Source organism: Cryptomeria japonica, chromosome 6, assembly GCF_030272615.1.
Source record: "Cryptomeria japonica chromosome 6, Sugi_1.0, whole genome shotgun sequence".
In the NCBI taxonomy this organism is placed as follows: domain Eukaryota; kingdom Viridiplantae; phylum Streptophyta; class Pinopsida; order Cupressales; family Cupressaceae; genus Cryptomeria; species Cryptomeria japonica.
This window is the reverse complement of record NC_081410.1, coordinates 482,947,691-482,971,732: the sequence shown is the minus strand read 5'-3', so window position 1 is coordinate 482,971,732 and position 24,042 is coordinate 482,947,691. Positions and strand designations below refer to the sequence as shown.

At 37.8% G+C, this 24,042-nt stretch overlaps 1 protein-coding gene across 5 annotated transcripts in view; it reads left to right on the top strand.

Annotated features, from left to right (window-relative positions):
- Nucleotides 1–9,720: 9,720 nt before the first annotated feature.
- The window catches only part of LOC131052862 (uncharacterized), a 108,499-nt gene continuing 94,177 nt past the window's right edge, over nt 9,721–24,042 (top strand). For 2 of the 5 annotated variants that reach the window (XM_059207443.1, XM_059207441.1), the window contains exons 1-4: nt 9,721–9,848; nt 9,974–10,069; nt 10,225–12,272; nt 12,465–12,510. In XM_059207443.1, coding sequence (XP_059063426.1) covers nt 10,016–10,069; nt 10,225–12,272; nt 12,465–12,510 — 2,148 coding nt within the window. In that variant the 5' untranslated portion in view covers nt 9,721–9,848; nt 9,974–10,015. Of the gene's footprint in view, nt 9,849–9,973; nt 12,273–12,464; nt 12,511–24,042 lie in introns of those variants that run through there. The other 3 variants (XM_059207442.1, XM_059207444.1, XM_057987504.2) reach the window with 3 other exon arrangements.

Below are 24,042 nucleotides of genomic sequence, written 5' to 3'. Positions count from 1 at the left end.
GAATCCACTTTGTTCTCCTTTAAGATCATTTGAATTCTGAATTTCCAGACTGAAAAATCATCGCCACCTCCGAGTCTGTCTTCGAATCTGATAGCACTGGCCATTTGAAGAAATGTAATGTAGTATATAAACTTGTTCTTAAATTTGTTTCACGAAATTAAATAGCCTCAAGTTCGATCAACTTGGCTCTGATACCATGTAAAAGTATTGTAATTTCCAATTTAATGAACAGGTTATATCAAGGATGGTGTATTTTAATTTTGATATTATGACTATGACACTAATATTGCTATCTTTCTTTTATTGCAGGTTAGGAGGATGAACATGTATCGATTTCAATGTCATCTCCTTTGGTTTGAATAATGTATAAGTAGTAGGATGGCCATGGTCAAGTGGCACCTTGATCGGACATGTCTTTTAGACATGTCCGACCAAGATGTCACTTGGTCGTGACCCTTACTAACATTAACCGATTCATAACTAATCGGTGCTAGAAACATTAATGTATCGGTATAATGATAACAGTACTTATACTCGATAATGAATCGTTTAATGCTTATGAACATACCCGATGGTGAATCGGTATCACGGTTAATGATAACAGTGCTTATAAACACATCCGATCATGAATCGGTATTTGTTAATTGTTTCAGATAAAACATACCCGATAATGAATCGGTATCGAGCATATAATAATGGATCAATATAAAGTAAACAATAACAATTACGGTTAGCATTATATGCTATTGGGTTAATACCCCGATAGCATATTAATGCCGATTCATATATGAATTGACATTAATATGCTATCAGGTTAGTAGCCCGATAGCCCTTTAGATTGACGCTTAACATAGTTAAGTAGATTGTCAATCTAATCCATCATTATCCAATATCAATATCATAATTATGATCAATGTTATAGTCTGATAAACATAAAGCATGAATGAGTAAACTAATAACAGAGTAGAGAGTTAGGAGAGTCTTATCTTGCAGAAGCTACTAATGCATTAACAATTTGGACTTCATTTGCCATACTTATTATTTATATTAAGTCTTGGATTGTTCGAGAGGGGCCCTTTCTATTTTTAGCCGAGCATTTGGTCACATGGGAATTAGCACTGTTGACTGCAGTCTCTGACGATTTAGCAAAATGATAAGTATCTTGGGAGATATTAATATTTATGTGGCCTAAATTAATATTAAATCATTAAATAAGGCTAATTTAAAGTTATAATTTATGTTTATATTTTAAGGGTCAAAGTCATCATGAGGAGGGGGTTGAATTGATTAATTATTTATGAGCACATAACCCAAAGTTTATTTCATTAATGTTGCCAATGCTATTTTATTACATTTTAATGTTAATGGGGAGCTTTTTGGAGAAGTTCGAACGTCTCATGGAGGATATAAGCATTAAATTGAGGAGTTTGATTGATTATTGATTATGCATCTCTTTTTCTTGAATGTGCTTGTGAGAAGAGACCAGGGTTTCTGCTTACAGACAACCATTGGATACCGGAAAATCTTCAATGTTGTAGCCATCTGAAGTGGTGAAACAACCAGTGAATTTGGCATTTAGGTGCGGGCTTCAATCAGAAGTTCTATTTGAGCTCAATCGATGAAGTTTGTTGTCAAGTATAATAGTTTGGAGGGTTGATAAATGCAGATTGTAGAATCTATGCCTGGCGATATCTTTCCAGCTATCACACAACATTCACAGGTTGTACAATAACTCTAAAATCACTGCAACACATCAGCAAGCTAGGCGCACGTGTAATAGGGGCGATTTTGCAAGGAAGGGTTGAACAAATTCCAAGATATCTATTAAGGGTGGCGTTTGATCATAGGAAGGCTAGCGCTGCACTTTTGGAGTAGAATAAGTGATCAATACAGCATTTCGATCATAAATACCAGGCTCTATATTACTGTAGTAATTGCTTTTTGCATTGAAATTGAATAAAAGACTTCAATTTCTCATATTCAGGCAATAGTCTTTGTAATCATTGCAAGTTGAATGTATCTTAATTGAGTTTTAGTTATAAGAGCATTAGATTTTGTTGCAATTACTTCAAATGTCAAAACCCTCGCAAAAAATAATAAAAATCAGAAAACCAAAACAAATAAAACAATACATTTGCACTCGGGATTTGAGAATTACTAGCATTGAGGACAAAAGGGGTCTTCACAGATTGGGAGCCAGATATAGAGTGCAGCGAGATGAAAATACGCTAGAAGGATCGGGTTAAGGATGATGGAACTCCATATCCCAAGAATGATATAGAGTTCGCCAGTAGGCTATGCTCGACTTTTTGGGACTTTCAGACCAATAAAGTGATCTGGTTAGAGCAAATCGAAAAAGCAGATAGCTTCTATGAGGACGTTGACTTCCGGATGAATAATCCCCCTATTCCTCCTCTTCATGAAATATGTTCCATTTGCCTAAGATTCCAGGAGTATATTGGGGCAGAGCATTCTGCAGGCCGAGACATATGGAAAGGGTTCTTAGAAGGAGAAAATAACTTTTTATCGTAAAAGGGGGAAAATATCTATCTTGGATGGTAAAAAGTGCATTCCCAAGGTTAGTTATTTCTCCTTAACCACCCAAGTACACCCCTCAGATTTTGAGCTCCGTGCAGGTGCACTTTTTGGCGGACAACTTTATGTTTGGTAGTTGATAGTTAGTTGGTAGTTTGTAGGGAGGTATGTTCCCTATTTACTAGGTATGGGGAGCCATTCCTTTTAGGATGAATCTGGGCCACTTGTATGGTTTAATCTGGGCCATTTATCCAATTTTGAAAATCTATTTAAAGGGACCGATTTTCCCTTATTTTGGTAAGTTCTTGGATTGTTGCAGAAACTTAGTCAAAATATACACATAATTAATGGAGTTTAAAGCAGTTGTAATTTCCTGTGAGTGCATGGTTCTTCTCTTCTTCACCTTTTAATTTTTGTTATGTATTTTGCTTTCAAGTAATATATTCAGGTTTATATTTGATAGAGGTCTTTAGTTCAACTTTATACCATTAAGGACTAGTTGATTGCCAATCCCTCAGTATGGTTAGTCTGAAGTTATTTACAAACTCAGTTAGGTTGTTAAATGCTAGATGGGTGAATTTCTGAATTCAGCATTTGTGTTTAATAATTTGAAAATCTAGTTTGCTTTCAAGATTGCATCAGGTTTTATTTAGTTGTGTGAATTACTGGCAAAGCTAAATCTGGTTGTTATTCTCTCTTGCCCTCTCTCTTTTTTCGCTTTTTAACAAAATCTGAAAGCTGCAAGCTGTAAAACAGCATCATGCCTATGAGTTATCTGATGAAATCAAAACCTGTAGAGTCTTAGGGACCTTGCATAAACCCAAAAGCTTATTCTATCCAATAATGTAAGTCCCCTTGTGTCTACCAGCAAGACACATTGACCGTGGAGTTATCCCATAGTCAAGACATGACATAGTGAACCTTGAGGTTGCTTCGCAGTGATTGTTTTTGTAGCATTGGAACTTCTTAATGCAAGAGAGAATGGGATTGATCACAAATTCTATTCTATATTGACCGAAAGGAGCTAGTAATACGGCTTTAGCCACATCAACACAAACCAAGTCGGGCCTTTTCAAGTGTTCACAATTTTTAATGTGAGGTGTATATATATGCAAGATCAAAACAACTTGTCCACCACAATTCAACGCAGAGGAAAAGCAGAAAAGATCCTAAATCAGAGCAAATGTAGGTGGTTCCAGAATCAATAGCAGATTTGAAGAGTGAATTCTTAATCAAGCGTAGAGGAGGTCGAAGCCCCATTCAAAACACCAAATGCAAATAATTCCAAGCAAATTGCAAGCAGACCTAAAGTGAATTAAGGGCAGACTAGATCAAAATCAGAAGAAGATTCAAGGTGTATGCCGAGGGTGCAAATTGAAATCAGATCACAAGCAAATCAATTCCAAAGTAGTTATTGAGGAACCAAGAGAGGAAGTTGATATTACGACTAGAAAGGAAGGAATTTGTGAAAGGAAACACGTTATTTACATATAAATAAGAGTGAATCTCCTCACTGAATTGAGTTTTTTCAAACCTATAACTTCATTTCTAGACCTTTTAAGGTATTTGCAGAACTATTGATGGTAAAATCAAAAGTCCTTAAGCTTCGAAATTCTGGAAATTTCAAGGATTACAAACACGGAATGGTTTGTTTTCACAATTACACACTTGAAAACTAAGTCAGGGTTTTCAATCATGAAGTTCTAAATTCGTTGAACTCCAAAATGTAATAAAAAATTTGTTCAAATTCGCCTTAGATACGTACGGTTGAAGGTCATAGTTTTTTTCTTTCTTGTGTCTATGAATAAAAAAAACTCTAAATGTGTAGTGGGTTGAGCTTTGAAATATTGTGTAGGGAGGAAAGTCGATGCGTTACGGTTCTTTTCGTCTATGCCCATTACAGTTCTTTTCATCTATCCTTCGCGCCACGGTTCTTTCCATTCTTTCCTTCGCGCAATGGTTTTTCCCATTCTATCCTTTGTGAATTTCATAGGTTCTTTCCATTTGTGCTCCATGAAACTCCTGTTGGTTGTGCTCCTTCCTCTATCAGGCTGGCCTTGTTAGGGCTTTTTGCGAACTGGCCTTTTATTGTCAAAGGAAACATAGTCTTGGAATTTATTCAATAATTGATGATATTGATCAGCAATTTTGGGGGCCTCTTATTCATAGTTAATCTTTTTCCTTCAGTGTTCTTAAAAATATCTCTTGGACAAGATCTACATTGTCTTCCCTAGGTAAGAATTTATGTTGCCAATCCATGTTCTCTCTCCTACAGGTTGGCAAGATAACTTGGCTCTTATACCACTATAATATCCCTACCAAGATATTTTGAATAAACTTGCCATTTCCTAAATTTAAGCACATAGGCTTTTCATCAAATAGTTGGTGGGATTGCTAGATAGCTGAATATATGTATAGTTCTAGAATGGTGATGAATTACCGAAGACAAATGAAATGTTTGCTAGTTGTAATGGATGAAAAATTAGGGTTTCCCAAGTTATGCTTTTTAAACTAGGAAATGACCTGACTTTCACAAACATTACATTAAAAGGAGGATGAACTCAATAGAACCAACCTCAATTCTATTAAGAAGAGGTTTGAATACTGATTGAGGTCCTTTCTCCCTTTTTGTTTGAGTTGAAGTTGTGTTTGAATTAGGTTTTGAATTTTAAATGCTAAATATATAACAAACAATGAGAAATTGAAATGAAATTATGAAAATAGAATTTTGCAGAATTCAAACAAAGATACAAACTGGGATCTTAGCCGAAGAAGATAAGAATGAAGCTATTGATCAAATTCATCAATTGAAAATTATTCACAATATAATGTACATTTCCGGTATCTAAACCGTTGTAGATATCATATCAAATTCTAGAACTGGTTATTAATTTATTATGTACATAATTGAGTATATATATTGATTGTTTCAGACCATAAAGAAACAAATTTCTAATGTTATAAGGTGGTTGCGATGTTTGTCATTGTACTGCTCAAAAATTCGTCTTTATTTATTGTAGTTTTACTTGAAATTGTTGTAGCTGATTGCTCAGTACTATCTACTCCTTAGACCATTGTAACATACTAAAAAATGAACACAAAGGGCTAGAGAAAGAGTCGCTGCTGAATAAGTCTCCATATATTCAAACTTGCGCAATGAATGTCTTTCAATTCCTCATGCCTTGCACGTTGAATGAACATTACTGCTAGCTAATAAAGATTAACTCATTGTATGATGAAATAGTCCTCAAATTCTCGCAACATCACCATTGCATAGACGTTGCAAAGTTTAAATATATCATGGGATACAAAATTCAGCTACCATACATACAAGGATCTTCCAAATTTAGTGACAGAGACCTAATATGATGTAATGTCCCCACTTCTCTAGTAGCTATTCAGATGCATAGTTTTGCCTGTTAGCCATCTCCGCAGGCAAATTCACAGTGTAGGGGATGATTGGTTAGCCAAAGGGGACCAATACTTAGAGTTAATTTTTGCTTTCGTGAGCCTTTATAATATAATGTTATAAAGTTACTTTTTCTAAAAATAGAAAAGTTAATTTAATAAGAACTTTATGAATATCACCTTGCACAACACCCTAGGTGACAAAGTCATTTTAAAAGGTGGTCAAGTTAATCATTAGAAAGCAACTCTCAAGGTGGGCGTACTTTTATGAGGGGAGAAGATTCCATTAGAATCTTAAAAAGATTGCAAGAGAAGTTCGATTTAGGGTTGAGAAGGTCAAAAGAGCTTTGTACGCTCAATTTGGTATGAGATTATTGTTTTCTTTTGAGAGCCATTTTGCATTTGCAGGTCTGCAATGCATCTTGCAGGAGTCTGAATTGAATTTGAAGAGGAAAACCTTCAAATTTTGGATGAGAGGACAAAATCCCCCTCATCATTTAGCCATTGATTTACTTGGAATGTTAATATATTGCCAATAAGTGTCAAAAATCAGAGTTTGACAACAACTACAGCAGGGTTAGAGTCTGATTTTCAGATCTAAGCAGGTATTTGGAGTTATTTCAGAGTTTTGTGGCAATTTGTGGTCATCCATTCTCACCCTGGCTGAATCTTACCATTTGGAGCAGCCTGGGACTTCAAAAAAATAAATACAAGGGTTTTAACTTGGTTTTTAGGTACAAAATTTATTGTTAGCAGCAAATAAGAAGAATCCCAACAATAGTTTGGTAAAATTGGTTCAAACTGGAGCTACAGGAGCAAATCAGTGGGTAGAAATGGCACCAAATTGGTGTCTCTCTCGGGGGAAGTTCAGGAATTGCATTGGAATCAGGATTTCTTCACAAATTTGTATTAGATAGTTATTCAGTAGGTGAATAAAGCTGATTGAAGTCATTAGTTGCAGCTGGAGGTGCTTCATTCAATCTTTCCACCTGTTCAGGCCAATAAATCACCTTCAATTCCCAACACTGGACTCTTGGTAGGCCATTATTGGCTTGGGTTGTTGAAAATAATCATTTATTTCCATTTGTTCTTTGCTGATAAATAAAATCAGAAGTCTGAAATTCATTTTTAGTCAATTATTTTATGTATTGCATTTGTTATTCATTTTGCATTGTCAAATTCCAAAAGTCAATAACACGCAAGTTATCCTAAAAACCTCAAACTGCATTAAAAAATCCAAAAAACACAAAACTCTGCATTGAAAACTAAACCATTTTTCGCTGGTCAAAGAACTTGATTGAAACAAACAAATCAGATTGTGCCAATATCTTAGTTGGCATCTTTGATATGAAGCTTTCAAGTTCCGACTTTTAAACACAGGTCAACTTGCCTTGTCTTTTTTTCGACTTCTCAAAGTTGTGACTTCCCTTTAGCTTCCATATCATTTTCACATAGTCGCTTCTAGCCTTTTTGCCTCGTGTGCCCTAAAATGTTGGGGTTGGTAAATAAAGAGATAATGCCACAATAAATAGGTAAGTCTTGTCTTCATGCTTCATGAATCCTGTCCATTTGTCGTGACCATATTTAAAACTCTAGGACTCTTATATGTAATTGAGCAATTGAATGAGTTGCATTTCAAATGTTAATATTCTTCCCCAACCCTCACGCCTTTGAAAACTGGTAAAACATGACCTTCCAAAAACTCTCCTTTCTAACCAATGACAAACATTATTTATGGCAGAATTTCCTCTGAAACTCTTACTTTCTTCTCTTAAGCGGTTTGCTAAAGGTTGATGGCCTAGAGTGGTGATAGAATCAAATAAAATGATGGTGGCAGTTCCTATTAATTCCCCTATGTGGGTAACAAAGGCTTGGAGGAGTTATAAGCAACAATAAAATTCTATCTTTAGCTGATACCTTTGATTATGGTCCTCAAAAAATGCTTTGAAATTAATATAATAGATATAGCCTCTGCAAAATCCATGACTTATTATATCAGAATAATAATTCTGTTGATTCCTCACAACAACCCAGACTCTTGAGAATAGTGGCTGATAGTGGTATTCGACCTCAAAATTGTTGGTAATATTTTGGATTTAATCAAATCTTTATTACAGCTGTTCCAACTTCAAAATGTAAGCTTTTTAGCACGAAGGCAACTTTTGTATAAAATTACTTTAGTAGAGTCTGAGGGTTTTTGTCCCCAAATTGCAAATCTTCTGTTCATTATTGATTCCTTGATGGAATTGCTCTGTAGAAGGCAGAGAGTTTTCGTCCTCAGCTTCTGCCTTTCAGATTTTTTTCCGTTAGGAAACCATTGGGGTTTTCATCCCAACGGTAGGAGTTTGGCCATAGACACTTCTATTGGAAAGAGAGATTATAAATGTTCCAAATGATTATTCCTTTTCTCTCAGCTCGTTTTATAATTTTCTTCGAGAGAAAATCTTTTAGCTTTCCGTTTAATCTTTTTTATTTTCCCACCAAAACCGTGACATTTAAATTGCCTTTTTGGTACTCGATGCGTAGCAACACAACGTAAGTCACTTTTAAGAACATTTTTAAATAATTGAAATTAGTCGTCTTATAATTTATTATTTTTCGACAACTTGCTTTTTATTATTTAATAATTATTTAACTATTTTCTAAGGTGTACATAAAAGGACATTAGACTTGATATAGACTATAGTCTTACAGAATGTAGTTATAGTTATTGAGACAACAAGATGCTTGATGTCAGAAGATGGTAAGCAAGATAGATGTTATTTTGATGTTTGATATTTTTTGACTATATATGGTGCTATGGTTTTGGAATCAATCTCCAAACATGTTCGCCATCCCTGGATGCACAAAGGGGAATTCATATAGAATGAGATACTACAAGATGAGCTGAGAAGGGGTAAATTTGTTGTTCGGCATATAGATTTTGCAATAAATCATTTGGCTCTTGAGGCATCCTTCCTTGAAGATAGAAGGGTTAGATTTCTTGAAACTATCTCATATTGCAGCAATTGTTTGCTTAGTAAAAGAATAGGGCAAAGATATATGTCTCACTATTATTCCTCTTCGTTCAAGAGATATTTTGAACATCATTGAGGGTGATTCTAAACTCATTATGTTTACTAGACCTTTGAAGACAAAAGAGTGTGTTAGCATGCCTAGTTGCAAGGATGTTTGCCCAACGAATGAGGTGATGCATCAGAAATATAGAAATGTAGCTTATCATGGGTTATGTTGTCACTTGTTTCTTCATCTTCTCTAGCATTTGGGTTAGGTTTCTTTAAAATGGGCCTCTGGAGAAGCTTCCCTACTTAATGATAGAAGTTCTTATGAATATAGTATTCTTTCACCAACTAGGAGTTGGCTGGACAGTAGGGCATTCTTTCCCAAACTTCAAGTCAATTCTACAGGAAGATAGAAAACTAGAAGATAGTATTCTGAATTGTTTGCTAGGAATTTGACATTTGTACTATCCAAGAGTCTAAACTTCGTAAGGCACCTAGGCACCTATATATTGGTTGTCAAAGTCACTTAGGGGACTTACGCCGAGATACATTTCTCCAAGTATTTGCATAGGGCATTATAACCCTCTGATTTTTTTGTGTATGACAAAGCATATTTATCTTGATAGGAACAACTGTTCATAACAAGCATGAATTATTTTCCATTGAAGTAAATACTAGTTTCTCTAACATGTTAAAATTGATTGAGTTGGTTGTTTATATGTTAATTTTAATCATATAATCATTTATGATAACCAATTGATTGTATTTGCAGAATTGTCTAAACACACAGTTACAAGATGAGGCACATGGAAGGTTTAGAATGGAATTTTCTTTGGGATATGCTTTAACCAACTTTCCTGCACAAAGAAAATTCTTAGACATCAAAAATTCAAACAAATTAAGGTTTTTCTTTGTGTTGGTGTTGGATTTGATTTAAATTTCCACTGAATGTGCTTTAGCCTTCTCTGTTACTTTGTATATCTATATCCTAAATAAGAATTTTGTTTGTGCTTATGGTTTCCATGCAGCAGTACAAGTGTGGATTCAAGTAATCTGTTACAGCTAAATGAATGCCAATCTGTCAATGGCATAGTGTGCACAGACTTGAAGGATTTAGCTATGCCGTACAGACCTCCATCTGATATATTTTTAACTCAGTTATATCAAAATTGTTCATCTGGCACTCTTCTGCAAAAGGACTTAGCTTAAATCCAGCATTTCTATCTAATGTGTTTCATCTTTTATAATGTAGTAAACCTTTGCATTTGAATAATTTTAGGGTGCAGCGGAAGGATTAGATTTTATAGAGACTCTGATTACAACAAAATCCAAGGACCTTGCAAGTGAAGCCTCAATCCATGATCAATATTCTTTATCAAAGGTCTCTTGTTTTGATAAACATGCCCATCTGGTTCCAGACCTCCTTGTTACTTCGTTGAAACAGTCTTCAAGTTCTCTTTGTGTCTCTTCAGGTACCGAAGATAATTATTTTTTGGATGTAGAACAGAATTCTTCACATGTCACTTCCTCTAGTTTGCTCTTGTCAGAAGTTCAGACTTGTGACTCGGATCACTTCAGTACCAAACAGCAATTAAAATCACTGCCTTCTGACGCAGACACATGTACCCAAGCTACTAATATGGTGGGAGATGATCCAGATGTAAAACTGACATCAGATGTTTTGAACCAGCAAACTCTTCCAGTAGTATGGAGCACCTTATCTGCATCGTATGGATCTTCATGTCAAATTAGTTCTTCTATCAATGAGCTTCCAAAGAATGCGCCAAATCTCAATCACCAAGTACTGTTTGGAAGTCACAACATACCCAGTGATTTGAATGTGGATCAGCCTTTGCAAGGCTCTCAAGCAAGCGCAAAAATTTCTCATCTTGGCCAGCTTGCATTGCCTGATACCACTAGCTTCTCCAAACTGCTTAGTAACATAAAAACTCTAGCAACTCAGCAAAGGAGGTCATTGGGAGTGGGAAAGACATTTCCATGTTTGTTTGGGTCATTTCATTCATCAATCTTCAAGATGAGAAAGCATTTCCCTTTCTTACTACCAGAATTAGATGGTAATACGTGTTCTGAAAAGTTAGGAACACAGCAGTTAATGACTTCAAGGTGCACTCAACCATATGTCCCATTTACAGTTGATGTTGATCCACAAGCCTCAGCAGAAGAATTGACAAATCAGGGCCATCTCTTTTATGAAGAGTATTTTGAGAAGGTTGGGACAAGAAGATTTCCAACATCACAATCCTCATCCAATGCTTTGCCCATGAGAATAAACACTTATCCTTGCAATGAATTTCAAGCGATGCCTCTGATAGGGTCACAAGGCCAAGCACAAGAAAAATGTTTAATGCCTACAAATTTTTCAACTATCCCTTCTGTAGATCATTCTTATGATCAACATCAAGAGAAAATGACTATTTCAGACTTACATTCACGTGCAATTTCTAACCCTACTTGTCTATCTACTATACGAAAAAATGAGTATATAAATGACATTCAGTTTTCAAATGAATTTATAATCTCTGACAGTCTTGGTCAACAATATCCTTTTCCTAACCAACTAGTGCCAGTGATAATGGAAAAGGATAATGAAGGTAGGAATACCATTAGTAGTGACCTAGGCTTGAGGGTAAATTCTAATGAACAAGCTGTGAATCCCCTTAGTCCTTTATGGCAAGACAAAGGTGTGGGTACTCGAAGTCGAGCATGGTGGCATATGTGTTCTGTTGATGGTGCTAAAATTCCCCCATTGCCTTCATGTTCACAGGGAAGCAGGGGATATGGTGAAGAGGATCCTGGCCAATGCACTGTCGGAACTTTTCTAAGTCCACTGCAGAAACAATACTATAGACACGTTAGTGATGAATCTTCCTATTCTTCTTCAGCTGAAAGTGGTTCATGTCAAAGTGAATCCCTATTGCAGAAGCCAGTTGTATCACAGTTGGGCTATGTCATTAAGGATAAACTCATTGCCTTGCAAGATGCAGAAATGTATCAGGGATTGGCTGCTGGAGGAATCTCTGCAGTGATATCTTCACGCCTGTTTATTCCTGGCAAAGACATACAGTATTGGTCCCCAGACACTGATTTATTACCAGAAAACAAATTTGAGCACAAAGCATCTACAGAAATTTCAAAAGTTGCCACATCTTCTAATAGGGATGATTTTAATCACCAAAATTCATCATTTCTTTCAAACATTGGATCTCCAGTGACGGTTCTTCCTAAGAAGCGCAGGAGAATTGTTATGCCACGTACACCTTCTCACATAGGAAGCACTGAAGATGGAAACAGAATTTCTACTATAAGGTGTTATAATTTCATTATATTTCACATGTATTTCAATTGGATTTTTTCCAAATGGTTATTAAAGTGCATCAGAATGCTTCTTTTGTTTAGGGTTTACCAGTCTGTTCCACAATGAGAAATTAAACTACTTTTTAAAATTTTGAGGAGTTCTATGAGTTTGCTAACTTATTTTAGGGTTTTGTTCTTTGTCAGTAACTCAGAGATGCCATGGACAGCTGCAAGAAATTCTCTACTAGAGGTGTGTAACACATATTCTTGTAAAATTTACATTGTAGTTGGTTTTCCAATATGTCTGTTTAGAATCCTGAATCTTTACTTAATGAAGAACTTAACTGCCACTGCCATTTAGATGGGGAGTTCACACTTAGGACACAATTTGTTATGCTATTTGATAATGTCTATAGCTTTTATTAAAATATTATTGTAATATTTAGTATATTATGGTCAATTTAGTCTTTAGGAATATTCATTTTTCCTTTGCTTTATCAGTTATAAGTTTTATCCTATTAGTTGTCACTCTTATCCTATTTGGATAAAGCATTTTATAATCTTATTCAAGGACACTTTCGTTCCTTGTTTAATACTGAATATCTTGGTGATCATTCTGTGATATACTTTTTGTAATATGGTATTAGAGCCCAAGCTGAGTTTCTTGGGATCAGTAAACATGTGGAGATCTGTAGACTACTTTTGGCTGTGACGACTCGCACACTTGTGACTTAGAATGTGCCAAAGGAGCCCCATACAGAATGGTTCTGTACTATATAGAATTGTGTAGAATATGTTGTGTGAAGTTTATGCAAGGACGAATCATAGGGATTGTATGCAAAATCACAGATTTTTAATGGTTAAAAATTGTGGATTTTTTTTATCTCATCCACTTTTTTGTCAAAATTGTGGATTTTTTAAATTCTGACAATTGTGACTTCATTGTGCGAAATCACATGTTTTTTGGGGTGCTTAATCTTGTAACATTTTCACAACAAACTTCTAATAAAAATTGCATGCTGTTTTTTTTGGTCACACAGGCAACAACCAACTAGGGTTTTCCTTTTTTTTTGGCGAGTTCATTGAAAATAGTGGCTGTAACAATATTTTATTTTGGGCAATTTTTTAAAATTGTCAAATTTTTGGTTGCAGTTGGAAGATTTTTCGACCATTTACTAATAAAAATGATGAGTTTTAGATCAAATTGTATGTGGTGCATCATCAGTCCCTCCTATGCTCACCACAAAGAGGTCATCTTGAATCTCATGGTTTTCCAACTCCAAAGACATGTTGGAAATCATCCGATTGCATGATATGGTGGAGCCATGAGCTACCATGACTTTGAATCCTTCTACTTCTTCAGTCACTAGCCCTCTCTTTGCAACAATTCTTTCATGAATGAAGTTATGAGTTGCTCTTATTTGAAGTTATGAGTTGCTCTTGTATCAATAAGAGCTATGACATGGTGCTCTCCCAACACTCCCCTAACTCTAAAAGACTCATTCTTGTGGAGGCTCGAGAGTTGAGCAACGACACCTCTATCATCTTGTTCACTCTTAGGCACTTCAGGAGCCTCTTCATACTCGCTGTCCTCAATTTCAGTCTGCTGTTCGGAGATTGCAGAATCTGATCCATCAGCTGAGTAGGACTCCATTTGATGTAAATTGCCTTTCCCATGACACTTATGTCCCGGGGCCCAAGGTTCTCTGCAAGAATAGCACAAATTCTTCCTCTGGAGCTCTTGGCGGAGCTCGTCATCCATCCGAGAGGGAAACTTCTTGGTCTGATTTGAAAACTTCTTTTTATCCTTTCAGAAAGGAAAAGGCTTGGACTGAAATTTAGTTTTAGGAGCAGCCAACTCCATACTCCTTTATTTCTTGATTGCTTCAGCTAAGGTGGGCGGATCAAAAGCTTTAACCCAACCTTTCAAGGGATTTTCAAGTCCTTCAGTGAATAAGATCACTAGCCTCTTCTCAGAAATACTACTAACCATAATTGAAAGATTCTGGAATTCAGTCATGTAGTTGTCCAAGGAGCCTTGTTGTTTGAGTTGTGCAAGCTCTCTGAATTTAACCTCTGGGTCCTTAGAATCAAACCTTTCAATCAGCTTGTTTGTGAACTCAGCATATGTAGTTATCAAATTGTGTCCAAGTGTGATCAACCCATGGTACCACCATTCGTGAGCAACACCATCCAAGTGCAGGGTAGCAAACTTAATGGTGTCTTCTTCCGGCATTGGCCTTAAAGGATAAATAATTGTCCAACTTCTAGACCCAAGCTCTAGTTGTGCACTTATTGCTCCCATCAAAATGTGCTAGAGTGACCTTCCCAAGGGCTTGTTTATAGTCCCTTGGAGTGGAATATCGGTTATCAAACCTCCCTTCCCTTCTCTTTTTCTGATTCACGAATTGATCAAGGGACAAAATCTCACGGATCTCCGTGGGAAGTGATGCATACTCCATGTAACATGCCCATATCTCATTAGCTACTGGGACTTCTACCATAGGTGGCGGTGCTTCCATTGGAAGGAAAACAGGTTGCAAGTGTCTTGACACCGAACCTACAGGTATTCCACCATTGTTACTACTATGGTTGCTGCCATTCCCATTACCACCTAAATTGTTAGAGGTATTGGTATTGTGTCCATTGGTGTCTTGATTTTGACTTCGACCCCCACTAGCATTCTAATTCAATGTGGCCAGCAACCGGGACATCATGTCCATCATAGTATCGAACTTTTTCTCAACTCTCTTCGCAGGCCCATTGGTAGCATTCTGATCTGATGTTTTCTCTGCCATTGAATCCATTGAATCGGTTGAATCAACCTCTTTCTCTTTGTTTCTCAAGACCTCTGAAAAGGTCTCTTCCACTGGCACTGACGGTATTTGAAACTGCTGCCTTCTTTGTTCCTTGTTGTAGTATCTGATATCTCGATCACTCATGGAGAACCCATAACACACAGGCTGGCAGGAAGAGTGGCTCTGATACCACTATAATATCCCCAACAATTTTTTTTTTTGATTTTAACAATTTACAAACACACCAATCACCCGTTAGGGTTAGAATAATGCAATCCAAACCAACTGAAAGGAACCCTAACACCTTTTGATCATCGAGAGCCCAATCTGGGAGGGTGAGAGCATACAGTGCATAGGGGATCGTTAGATGCAAACTGAAAACTGATTACAATATCTGGGCGGCAAGCCAACCCTTTCCACTTTTCAAATGGATATGGAGAATATTAAAAATCAGTTGGTGGTAAACTAGCCAAGGATGATGCAAGAAATTGAAGAACAATCACTCTACCACTTATGGAGTGGGAGGACTAGAAATGAAATTCACTATCAACTCCACTGCTTATTTAGTGGGAGGACAACAAAGAAATTACAAATCAACTCTACCACTTATGCAGTGGGAAGATAGTATTACAGAGCCAAATGTACGCGGCAAGCTGACCTCTTCCACTTTTCAGCGGGGGTTTGCTTTACAATCCAGAAATGGCTGTTAGTAATACTATCCAGCCTTACAAATAAGAGATACAATCCATATAATAAGAGATTATACTATCCAATACTAATGAATACTTCCAAGCTTAACACACTTAGCAAACACAAACACACCCAAAGAGAAATAACACACCATTGATCACTAAACTGAAAAAGCAATCTGCTGTACGCATAACGCGCAGAAAACAACCACTACAAAAATCACTGTTATGCACGTAACTCGCCTAAAACTTCACAAAATGACACAAGAACAAAAGCAAATCAAAGCTAAGACTGAGACAATGTAACAAGAACCTCAAATCTGCATCGCGAACACCACCAACAACCTGCACGCAACCCGAGGCAGCCAAGGAATGGTACGGCCCAGCTGGGAAGTACAATTTGCATTATTAAATTCAAATCAGCAAATGATGATTTGCAAACTGGTAGACTCCATCGCCCAGGGGAGAGAATTAATCAGAGCCAATACGTAGAATGACTTGGCAAACAAACAAGGACTCACGAACAGATTTCTACTTCAGCATACACACCAATCAACAACATGAACACTCAAAAAACACTCCAAAATATCTGAAACTGACAAACAAATCTGCAATATTGTTCCTCAAATCTACTCCTCTGGATGAAGAGCAGTCACAAGCTCAATTAGTTGCTGTATTGTAAGCAAGAAACCAAGCGGTAGCTAGGAGGTATGCATTCCCCAAAGCTTCACTCCAAATTTTGGCAGCACTTCTTTATAATTTTCTTCATAGATGCCAAATGAGAGGCCAAGCTCTTATATTTATAGATTCAGAAACTCAAATTCTCATTCAAATGGTGCCCAAATTCCTATCTTTTCATTTGGATTTCATTTCAAATATTTCCTTGACTTGCGCCCCCTTCCCTAGGCACAAAATTCGAACTTTTCCTTGGTCCAAACTTACAACATAAAAGAACATTATACATGAGCATATATTCCATCCTTGGCGCCGGACTTAGGAGAATAAATAAATTTTTGAATAAGATGCACTATTCATTTCCTAAGTCGTCCAACAATATAGTTAAATATTAAACTTTAGAATAAAGTATTAATATTTAATAAATCACTTGCAAAACAAATACTGATCAGTACCAACTTGAATTATGAATTGAAGTGCTGGAAACCATCAAACTGAACTCCAACCAGAACATCCCTGAAAACTGTGAGGAATCCTCCTAAAAAATAGGAAACCCTAATTCCTCATTCCAGTCAACCTACGGGTTTCCAGACTAGGCTAATGGACCACTGATTACTTCCTACTGAGAAGTGGACGTTACAAGACGCCACTATTGGAAACGTTTTGCAGCCCAGCTGAAGATGCCATTGCTAGTCGAGGGCACCATTTCCAACTATCATTTCAAAAAGAAAACATCTCATTCTCAGCCAAGCAAATGTAGATTGCATCAACAATGACAATCGTGCAAGGAGAAGAATGACTTTTAGCTGATAAAAAGCGATTTCCTGGCTGTGTTCCAAACTTTTACACTTAGAAATCAGAGTCAAGACAATGAAATTGGTTGCAACATCACTTCAATTTTTTGAGTTGAAGGACATTTTCAGTCTTACAAATTAAAATCAAACCTTTCTTGTTTGAAAAATCAGGTTTCCTTAAGGCAAAAATTCCAAATGTAGATTGAGACCTTTGTATTTTGCAAAATCAAAATCAACATTGCATAGTTTCAATTCTCTCATTTTAGAAAGCTAATGAGTTTGCAAATCAATTGAAATCAGAACCTAAGTTAATTATAGAAAATTAACTGTTCCAATTACCGATCACAAGCTGCAACAAAAGTTGGGAGCAAAAAGTCCCTATGAGGTTCGGTTTTCCACTCAGGAATAACAATCAACTTACCCATCGGGAATGAGGACAAGGTAAGGAACATTGAGGTGTCTTGATGAGGTTCGGTTTTCCACTTAGGAATAACAATCAACTTACCCATTTCGAATGAGGACAAAGTAAGGAACATTGAGGTGTTAGATGAGGTTCGATATTCCACCCAAGGGTATGAAAAGCATCAAAGGTAAAATTTACTAAGGACTGAATTAGTCCCTACAAGGATCACATTTCCACCAAGATCTGTCCCTATTAGGGTTGAATTTCCCCTAGGCTTTATAGGGATGAAAACTGCAATAGCTAAGAATCATGGGATTGAATTTAAACCTTGACTCGCATACAACATATATTTCGTGATTTTTTCTTTGATTGATAAAGTTTTGATTCAGATTTTGTCTCTTTTGCAAGTCTAATTACAGGTGGATTGGTGTAGTTGGCATAAAATGCCTATGGTTATATTACATAATATTTGTTTTTCTGCCAATGTATTAATTGTTTGTATTAAGTGGGATGTCACTCTCAGGTAGTTAATGGGTCGGTTGGTTGACGGTTGTGTTCCTCTCGGCAACCATCGGGTCCCTTAAATATGTTGTGTATCACCAAGGAAGGTAGTATGGTATGGCCGGGTGAATTGTAATCCTTTGTTGACCATCTTTGGTCTTCTTCTTTGTAATGATTGCATGTGCGAATAAAGATATATTTAACTGCCGTGTTTGGTATGCGTTGTCATGTATATTGTTATTTCCTGTATTTGATTTATCAGTTATAGCAGCAAACATTTTGGCGTCGTTTCCTTTTAAAGAAATCGGGTCAACCTTGAGTGATTCATGCTCATAGATCCCAATAAAGGTGAGAAGAGGCTACAGGGTGGTCAAGACCAAGAGATTAGGTGATCTGCTGACCCTTGGCTGAAGAGAGCGTAGGGACAAGTCAGAGCCTTGAAGTACCCGGAGTGTTGGGATGCTGGAGGTGGAGGTGTAGAGGATGCATGCGTGGCCGAGAGTGCAAGGAAAGCACCAGAGTGTAGCGTTCTGAATAGTCTACCCAGGTCCGACACACCTGGAAGTACCCGAAGTGTTGAGGACATTGGAGGTAGACATGTAGAGGAAGTGCGCATGGCCGAGAGTGTATGGAAAGAACCAAAACAAAGCGGTTAGAACAGTCTAGCTAGGTCCAGCACACAAGGGAGTAAGCAGGCGAGAAACCAATTCGCATGAACTTGGTTCTTGTTGAGGAGCAGAAGACTTCAGGGAGGAGAGAATAGAAACGAAGGTGACAAAGGTACGAAAGACGCAAAAGGTGGACTCGTCAAGAGCTCGCGCGTGGTCGAGTGTGCAAGAGAGGCACCAGAATGTAGAGAGCAAGACGGTCCAATTTGGTCGAACACACACGGTGCCAAGTGAGGACAATGTTGCACAACCAAAATACCTAGGAGAGGCAAAAACTCCAGAAGTTCACTGGAGATGGATCCGAAGATCTCGTATGACATTGTAAGACATGTATAACAATATGGGAGGCTAGTGGACAAGATGACCTAGATTATAGGCTGAAGGCATTTCTCGCCATCCTTCGGGGAATTGCTATTGATTGGTACACAGACCTAGATGCTAAGGACAAGGCCGGGTGGAGTAAACTAAAGAAGGTATTCCAAGAGGAGTTCAAACTCCTGAGGGATGAACCAAGCAAGGGAAAATTGAGAGTGTAAGCGCTTACAACCGTAGGTTCAAAGAGTTGTTAAACAAGATGGAACACCAGCCGATCGACAGGTTGAAGAAGAGGTTGTTCACTAAGGGATTGATCCCTTCGTTGCGTAAGAAGATTAAAGTAGTACCTTCGTCCTCGTACACTAATGCTTACAATCTGGCAATGGACATCGAGAATGAAAACAAAACATCCTTCCGAGGGAAGAGGAAGACCAATGATGAGAGGACCGAAGGTAGTAGTGGCGAAGAATCCAAAATCGTATGAGCCCTTCAATAGGATATGTTGAGAATGATGAAAGAATTGAAGGCCGAGAAAGGAATCAATAAAGAAAGTAATGATCTATGGTATATTGAATGCAAAAGCAAGGGGCACATGAAAGGTAATTGTCATAAAAATATGTTTTGTGAGATTTGCCAAGTGCTGGGGCATTGAATCAAGGAGTGTCCATACAATTTGAAGACGAGAAGTACACAAGTACTCTTCACATAGGGAGAGTCCACTCCATTGGAACCACTCTATCAAAACCACATAATGCATTGCTAGGCAGTTATTGAATGCAAAAGCGAGGGGCACACGAAAGGTAATTGTCCTAGGAATAGGTAATTGTCCTAGGAATATGTTTTGTGAGATTTGCCAAGTGCTGGGGCATTCAATCAAGGAGTGCCCATACAATTTGAAGATGAGAAGTACACAAGTACTCTTCACATAGGGGGAGTCCATTCCATTGGAAACATTCTATCAAAACCACATAATGCATTGCCAGGCAGTTATTGCGGGCGAAATCAAATGCAACAGGACTCGAAAGGATGTCCTACCATATAGTGCCGACATTGTAGTGAATGGGGACACTTTGCAAGAGATTGCCAAAATAAGAAAAATAACATACAACTATTGTGCAGATGGTGTGGACCCGGGAATCATGAAGACACCGACTGCCCGAAGCAAAAGGGTATTAAAATGGTGGATGTGGCAGAACAGGATGAGGTAGTTTTGACAATCACGAGAGCACAAACGAAGAAGGCAATGTATTTGGACTCTTGTATGGAGAATGAACAACTTTGAGAAGCTAGAGACGAAGTAGAACAAGTGCTAAGGAAGGAACGAGTAACCTCCAATGGAACTACAAGTATTTTATTGCAGGAATCAGAGAATATAGTTCGATAGGTTCTACAAACGACCATAGCCATCGAGATGGTAGACCTTCTTCAAACTATGCCACAACTTGGAGTGGCAATTACAAACATGGTTAATGACAACACAGTTATCCAAAAACAATGCAAACCACAAGAGGAATTGATAGGGAAACCATCACATGAAGGGAATGAGGCCATTGAGCTAATATTGTTGATGGTGAGCGTTGGGAGGAAGCTGGCGGTTGTCGAGATGGAAATAATGGGCCAAAAGCTGGCAAACGCCATCGTTGACGGGGGCTTAGGAGTTAATGTGCTGCCAGAGGACACTTGGAAATGTCTAGGGAAGCTGACACTCTGGCCATCGACCTTCCACTTGGTAGGTGTCGACCAACACGACATCGAGCCGTTGGGAACATTGATGGCGCAAAAAGTAATGCTTGGGACGCAACAATTTTTCTTGGACTTCGTAGTCATCCCGTTGCAGAAGAAGGCGTACGATGCACTCCTTGGGAGGGGATGGTTGATTATGGCCAAGGCGAATCATAATTGGAAGTGGAACACACTCTCGATCGAGAGTGACGGGAGGAAGTATGTCATCGAATCGAGGAACCAAGGGGTGAGTGAAGAGCTGGCATCATCCGACTTAGAGTCCGAGGTTGGAGAGTTAGGTATGGACGAAGGGAGAAAAGGCATGGAACCCAACGATGAACGGCTGTTCGAATCGGAATATTGCTCTGAAGGTGAGACGAGTTCCCTGAATGGACTATATCATTGGTAAATGGAGGACTACGAGGTATTTTCACCAACATGCAATTTTCTTGAAGCTACAACTCTCGATGAAGAGAAACCAATGAAAGCATATAAAGTTATGAAGGATACATCTGACAGTACGAAGAGCAGAATGTGTAAATATGGAGTGTATAGGTGCTTTCGAAGGAAAATCTACGTCACAAGAAATTTGTCGAGAAACTCATACTCCCAACTTCCTTGTAGGACAATTTTAGGTTACGGCCATTCTACAATTTCATTTTGCACTTGTATGAAATTGTGTACGAGAGTTTCAGGTTGTACTCGTATGACAGTCTAATTGTGAACCTGTACGACGACATTTTGTATGACATCTTGCACCTGTATGAAGTCCTTACTATTTTGCACCATGGCAGCTTGTTTCATTCCACACCGTACAACAACGTTATGTTTTTCGGGTACAACACATCCTTGGCCACTTCGTACGGTGGTGGCATGTAATTGTTCGGTCACATCCATTGAATTGCAATCTGGCATCTTGGCACCTTGGCATCTATCACGCACAACATAACTATTGTGTACGACATTCGTCACGTACGACATTGCCTTTTTCTTTACACCCATGCCATCCTCCTATATGCCCTTCCCATCCTCCTGTATGGACCTTGCAGGGACTTCTTCTAGTACAGTCAATAGTCAACCCGTGTGCACAACATTTTACTTGTAGAGTACGACATTCAAGTGTACACACCGTATTCCTCATTTCGTGCAGTATAACAGGTCCGCTCATCTCGTACAACAGTCATTAGTTCTTTTTGGGCAATGTTTCTGTCACTTCTTACAGCTTTGGCGTTTACCTGTATGACCTTCTGGTTATCCCATATGGTGACTATGTGCTTTAGCCCGAATCTTATGACATTTATCCACCGCACATAGACCTCATGCCTTGTTTGTGTAGTTATCCTTGGTTGTTCCAATGGGGTCAACTTCTGGTTTTTCTATATGACACTTTCTTGGGTGGCTTAAAGACCTCGTAGGACATCATTGCTACATTGTGTGGATGCCATTCATCTCCGCACGGAGCCTCTTGCATCAGCTACAACAAGACTTCCACGTACGGCTACAACAACACTCTTTCGTACATGATGTCTTTTAGGTCGTATGGGAAGGACAAAAAAAGAAAGTGGTAGGAGTGAATTCTCCATTTTCTGTCTTCATCAACAATGTTTTTGGCGTCTTGAAAAATCCCGAAAATCATGTGCACCATGGAGTTCCGTGTGGTTTTGAAGGTCTTCATTTGTGCTTGGCGACGATGCGTTGCCCCTCGAACTCGGAAGGGGTGCTGCCCCTGGACCCCCATTTGATTTGGCAAGTACACTTCAAGTTGGGGTCATCCAGTCCAAGTCATTGTTTGTCATTAGTCTTCCTGAATATCACTTGATGTTTATTTGTCGTTTGGAAGACGACTTTTTCTTTTTTTTTTGGGGGGGGGATGATGTAGTTCGCATAAAATGCCTATGGTTATATTTGATAATATTTGTTATCTGCCAATGTATTAATTGTTTGTATTAAATGGGTTGTTACTCTCGAGTAGTTAATGTGTCAGTTGGTTGATGGTTGTGTTCCTCTCGACAACTGTTGGGTCCTTTAAATATGTTGTGTACTACCAAGGAAGGTAGTACGGTATGGTCGGGTGAATTGTAATCCTTAGCTGACCATCTTTGGTCCTGTTCTCTGTAATAATTGCATGTGCGAATAAAGATAAATATTAGTGCCGTGTCTGGTATGCATTGTCATGTATATTATTATTTCCTATATTTGATTTATTAGATATGGCAGCAAACAATTGGAATGAAAACACGATGAGTAGAACTTGGTAATCCAAGGTTGACGAAGAGGATTTCAAAAAGCAAAGATGAGGACTAGGTCAAACATGAAGAAAGCTTCACTATGATGGTGAACAAGTGAGGGGAAGACAAATCTAAGACATGAGCATAGGGGATTCTACATTATGAAGTAGAAACTACATCAAGGGATCTCAAAGTCAAAGAACAAATAGCTGAAGGGGAACTCCATGACATAAAGATGAAATGCAAAGTATCACAAGGAGTTCCAAGCATCATGAGGAATGCTCAAGGAAAATTGATCAAGTCTACAATGCATGTTGAGGTGGCATCCCAGTCACCATTCTTCCAATCAAAAGGGTTTCAAGTCAGCATTCATCCAAGAAGGGAATAATGATACATGGCGTTAAATGTAATAATATTTATCTTCCTTATCCTCATCTCTCATTGGCCAATGTAATGGTGGTTATAAAAAACCCTAATTATGGTTTTATCTTGTAATCTTGGCCATTGATTGTGAATCAATCTGAGCCATTCATTGTAATGAGACCTCTGTATAAGGCTCAAATCTCTAATTTGTAAAGGCTAATGTTAGAAGAGTAGAAGAATAGTCGCTAAGGCAATTAGGAATTAGAAGTTAGAGTAGAAGTAGATTAGGAGAGAAGATAAAGATTGTTGCCAAGATCTTGTCTCAAGAGACATTGTTTTTCATTGAAGTTATGGTGAATTTCTTATGTTGATTCAACATGTTGCATGGTCTCTACTTCTCATTTGTTTTAATGTTGGTTAATTGAATGAAAGATTTTGTGGATGATTAATGGTGAAATTCGTATATCCATACTACTAAGAGTTTGTTGATTGTAAACTTGTGTTGCGTGGTCAACTGGAATCCTTATTCAAGATTAACTTCAATTGCTATTTACACAATTATATGCATTGCCTTGATGTTGTCTATGTTGTTGTTGGTAATTTGAACATCATATATTGACCTTAGA